Here is a 4,425-nt window from a genome sequence, read left to right as displayed (position 1 = left end):
TCCTTCCTTCCTTCCTTCCTTCCTTCCTTCCTTCCTTCCTTCCTTCCCTCCCTCCTTCATTTCCTCCTTCCCTCCTTCTTTCCTTCCTTCTTTCGTTCCTTCCTTCCCCCCTTCCTTCCTCTCTTCCTTTCCCTTTCATTTTCCTCCCTTCCTTCTTTCCTCCCTCCCTTCCTTCCCTCCTCCCTCCCTTACTTCCCTCTTCCCTCGCTTGCTCCCTTCCTTCCCTCCTTCCCTTCTTCCTTCTTTCCTTCCCTCCTTCCTTACCTACTCCCTTTCTTCCCCCTTCCTCTTTCCCTTCCTCCCTTTCTCCTTCCCTTCCTCCTTCCCTCCCTCCTTTCCTTCCTTCCTTCCTTCCTTCCTTCCTTCCTTCCTTCCTTCCTTCCTTCCTTCCTTCCTTCCTTCCTTCCATTCATCCATCCACCCACAATAGCAAATGGAAGCCACATGGTGTTTTTACATGAATATTTTGTTCTGGAGGATTCAAGATATAAAGATGTTGCTACAACTTTCTCAACAGGAGCCTGAAACCATGGCATTGTCAAGCATGGGAGGCAGCATAGTAAAGGGGAAAGAGCACTCTTTCTCTCCTTCCTTCTTTCCTTCATTCCTTTGTTCTTTCCCCCCTCCCTCCCTTCCCTCTTCCCTCCCTTCCTTCCCTCCTCCCTCCCTCCCTTCCTTCCTTCCTTCCTTTCTTTGGCTTTGAAGTAAGCAGCCTCAAAATCCAAACTCTGTCCTTTACTTCCTGTGTGACCTTGGACAAGTCACTTAACCTTTCTGGTTTCCTCATCTGTAAAGTGAGGAGGGAAAGTTCATCTTCGTGACCTCTGAGGTCCCTTTCAGCTTTTAATTTTATTAATCTCTCTAGTTCTTAGTTTCCTCATCTATGAAATGAAGAAGGTTAGGCCAAATGAACTCCAAGGTCCTTTCTAGCTCTCAATTTTTGCCTTCAGTTCTTCAAAACAGCCAAATGAACGACTGCAATACTGACTTATCCTTTAAAACCATAACCTTAATTTGTCTAACAGGGTAGAAAGTAAGAGGTGGTCTTCAGAATCCTAGAGGGTACAGACCACAACGGAGATTCTAAAACGGGTGAAGATGTATATGAGCAATTCTTAGAAATGTCTCCTTTCCTTGACAAACTTGTATCCACACCCCGTGGGAATATATGCATGTATAGATAACATGATTTCCTGGGTGCTTCCCTTATGGCAGGTGGGTTTGACCTGGACATCAAAGGCTGGGGAGGAGAAGATGTGCACCTTTACCGCAAATACCTGCACAGCAACCTCATTGTGGTTCGGACTCCTGTGCGGGGGCTTTTCCACCTTTGGCATGAGAAGCAGTGTGTGGATGAACTGACCCCTGAGCAGTATAAGATGTGCATGCAATCCAAAGCCATGAATGAGGCATCACACGGGCAACTGGGGATGCTTGTCTTCAGGCATGAGATCGAGGCTCACCTGCGCAAACAGAAACAGAAGACGAGCAGCCAAAAGACATGACATCCTTCGGGAGGGTTTTTCTTTTCTTGGAGATTTACGGAAACAGTCACTGTTGCCTGGAAGGAGCCTTTAGTGAAAGATTGGGAAAAAACCAACAACACAACATCTCATAGATCCGGGGTTAGGGGAGAATGACTGTGACCTCTCTCTGCCTGCACGAAGCTTAATAAGCCTCCATTAAGTGCCCCATTTCACTTGGCAGTGTCTGACAAAGGCAGAGATGATTATGAGGTTCAAAGCAGATGAGTGAACAAGAGTGTTCTGATTATTTACTGTGCGCTGATTTCAGTAAGATGGGACCTATTATTTTCTGAGCACCTTGAGACATTAAATGTATGAAGGCTGGTGTCTAACTTGGACTGAGAGGCAGTCACATTTATTTCTAAGGGAAGGAACATCTCGGTCCAGACTCTAAGATTCTCAAAAGCTGCAAGATCTAAACCCTGGGGGGAGGGGGGAGGGAAGTATGACATGTGAAACTTTTGTGCATTCACTAATCAAAACCAAAATGAACCAAAAATTAAAAGCCATACACATATATTTTATCACTTTCTTCTAAGATTAACCAGAATTAATCTGTCCATCTGTTTGAATAGTAATTCTTAACTGTCTCCATTTGTTTATTTTATTTAAAAGTGCACTTTTTTTTTGCTTGTGATTTATATTCTGCTTATTTAAATGTCAATTTGCAAGCCTTACTGAGAGAGAGCACAACTTCCTGTACATTTTTATGGGTTTTTTTTTTCAGAAGACATTTTTAGATGCATTATGTGAATATTCAGAAGTTCATAGCATACAACTCAGAACTACATGAGAGCAGATGCGGGAGGATGGATGCATCCTGTCAGGCAGGCACTAAGCTCAAAACAGTTTAGTAAAGTGAAATGCACAGCTTGGGGCTATTGATAAGCAAGAGACATACTGATATGGCTATCTGGAGAGTATTCCTGAAAGAAAGAAATTGAACACTGGAAAGGAAGAAATAGATTTTTTACCTTGATAGAAAGGGGGAAAAAACCTGTCTATCAAGGCTGGTGATTTCTTGATACATTCTAAACTCTTTGTACACATTTCTCCTCAGGAAAACTGGGGACCACTTCAAATAAACCAAAGCAAGCTGTGTGAACCAAACAATCTCTTTTCAAAGCAGGGTGCTCTTCCTGGCTTCTGGCCTTCTTGAGTTAAAGTACAAAAAATCATATATTTTTGTGAACAATCGATGGATTTGTCTCAAGGAATGGAACCAATTCTTGTGCATCTTCTCATCCCAGTCTTCTGGATACAGGTAAAAGAATCCTTTTTTTCATCAGCGGTTGTTCTCCTTAGTTACTGGAACACTTCTGGAAATCATGTCTTCTAACTGTTTAAAATTGTTGTTTTAACATGGCCAGTTTTGTGCAGTTTTCTACATCTCATTTTAAATTGGTTGATTCATTAGCCAAAAACAGATGCATGGGCCAAGTTACTGATTTGTTTCCCTGCCTTCTGTTTGCCCACCGTGAACTCATGGCAGAAAAGCTTCATGTTCATTCAAGCTGGTGTTGTGTAAATCATGAATTGTAATGGTCTGTACCAATAGTTTGTAACAATTTAAATAAAAACACCATACATGAATGTTAATGGCATTGGACCGCTAATAAAAGAAGACTCGCATTGATGCTTTGTGGTCAAAATGTATGATTTGGGCCTCCCTTTTTTTGGAGGAGAGCATGAATTGAACTTTGTTGGTTGGAAAAAACTTAATATTGACTTTAACAGTATTCTTCACAATGAACTTCAATATTGACATTCCCCATCAGAAGGCTATATTTATAGGCTTAGTGCTCCAGCAGTGTGGATGGGTTCATGACGGTCTCACATTTTCTCTCTCAGTTTCCCTTATCATTCAGAGAACAGCTTACCAGGGTTATGGTTCATTATCAGAGAACAGAACCAGACTCTGATCCACATGAGGACAGAATCTCTGACCTTGACCTCAGTGTGCTATCTCTGGCTAACTATTCACTAATTACTCACTCATTTGGCCATGGACCACAAGATGCCCAAAATGTGTTCCAGTGGCTTGGTGTTATACACAAGAAATTAGAAAGGGAAGTGGGAAAGGTGGTAACCCTAATAAGTTACTTTAAGAAAAATATTGGACTTTTAAATATTTAACAAAAGAATAGATCACATCAAAGTGTAACCATAGTAGCCACCCAAGAAGGCCCTCTTGTTCGTGGAGGCCCATGAGAGAAGAAAACCTTGCAGGACACATGGCAAAAGTATTTCTGGGAGTGGTCAGCCCAAGGTGAATGGGATTAAAACCCTTTTGCAAAATTAGGGTGGAGTAAGAATTTACTGTAGGTTTATAACTTGACACCCTAGATAAGTGGTCAAATCACATCATGAGTACTGTGTTCACTTTTGGGCACCATTTTTTTTTGTTGTTTTTATTTTATTGTTTCAGTTGTATCTGACTGTCAGTGACCACATTTGGGGTTTTCTTGGCAAAAATGCTGGAGTAGTTTGACATTTCCTTCTCCAGCTCACTTTACAGTTGAGAAAACTGAAGCAAACAGGGTTAAGTGACTTGCCCAGGGTCACAAAGCTAGTGTCAGAAGTCATATTTGAACTCAGATCTTCCTGATTCCAGGCCCAGTGCTCTATCCACTGTACCACCTAGCTGTCCCACCATATTTTAGGAAAAGTCATGGATAAGTTGAAGCACATCCAAAGGAGACAACCAAGATGATAGAGGTTTTGAATATATAACATATGAGGACCAGTTGAAGGAATTGAGAATGTTTTGCCTAAAGAAGAGAAGAGTCAGGAGGAACATGAGATTGCAATCTTCATGTATTTGACAGATGTTATTGATTAAACTTTCTTCAGTCTAGCACTAAAAAGGGCAGAACCGGGAGCTACCCCTACTGAACAG

General features: G+C 41.7%; 1 protein-coding gene across 11 annotated transcripts in view; it reads left to right on the top strand.

The window, feature by feature from the left end:
* CSGALNACT1 (chondroitin sulfate N-acetylgalactosaminyltransferase 1) overlaps positions 1-3,646 on the top strand; it is a 405,491-nt gene extending 401,845 nt beyond the window's left edge. For all 11 annotated transcript variants that reach the window (XM_069075776.1, XM_069075774.1, XM_069075771.1 and 8 more), the window contains one exon: positions 1,216-3,646. In XM_069075776.1, the coding sequence (XP_068931877.1) occupies positions 1,216-1,505 (290 nt within the window). In that variant the 3' untranslated portion in view covers positions 1,506-3,646. The remainder of the gene's footprint in view (positions 1-1,215) is intronic.
* The last annotated feature ends 779 nt before the right edge of the window (positions 3,647-4,425 follow it).

This window comes from Petaurus breviceps, unplaced genomic scaffold, assembly GCF_028583685.1.
Source record: "Petaurus breviceps papuanus isolate PSGF00001 unplaced genomic scaffold, PetGlider_PUasm1.0 90919, whole genome shotgun sequence".
NCBI classification, from domain to species: Eukaryota; Metazoa; Chordata; class Mammalia; order Diprotodontia; family Petauridae; genus Petaurus; species Petaurus breviceps.
This window is presented reverse-complemented; position numbering and strand designations above follow the sequence as displayed.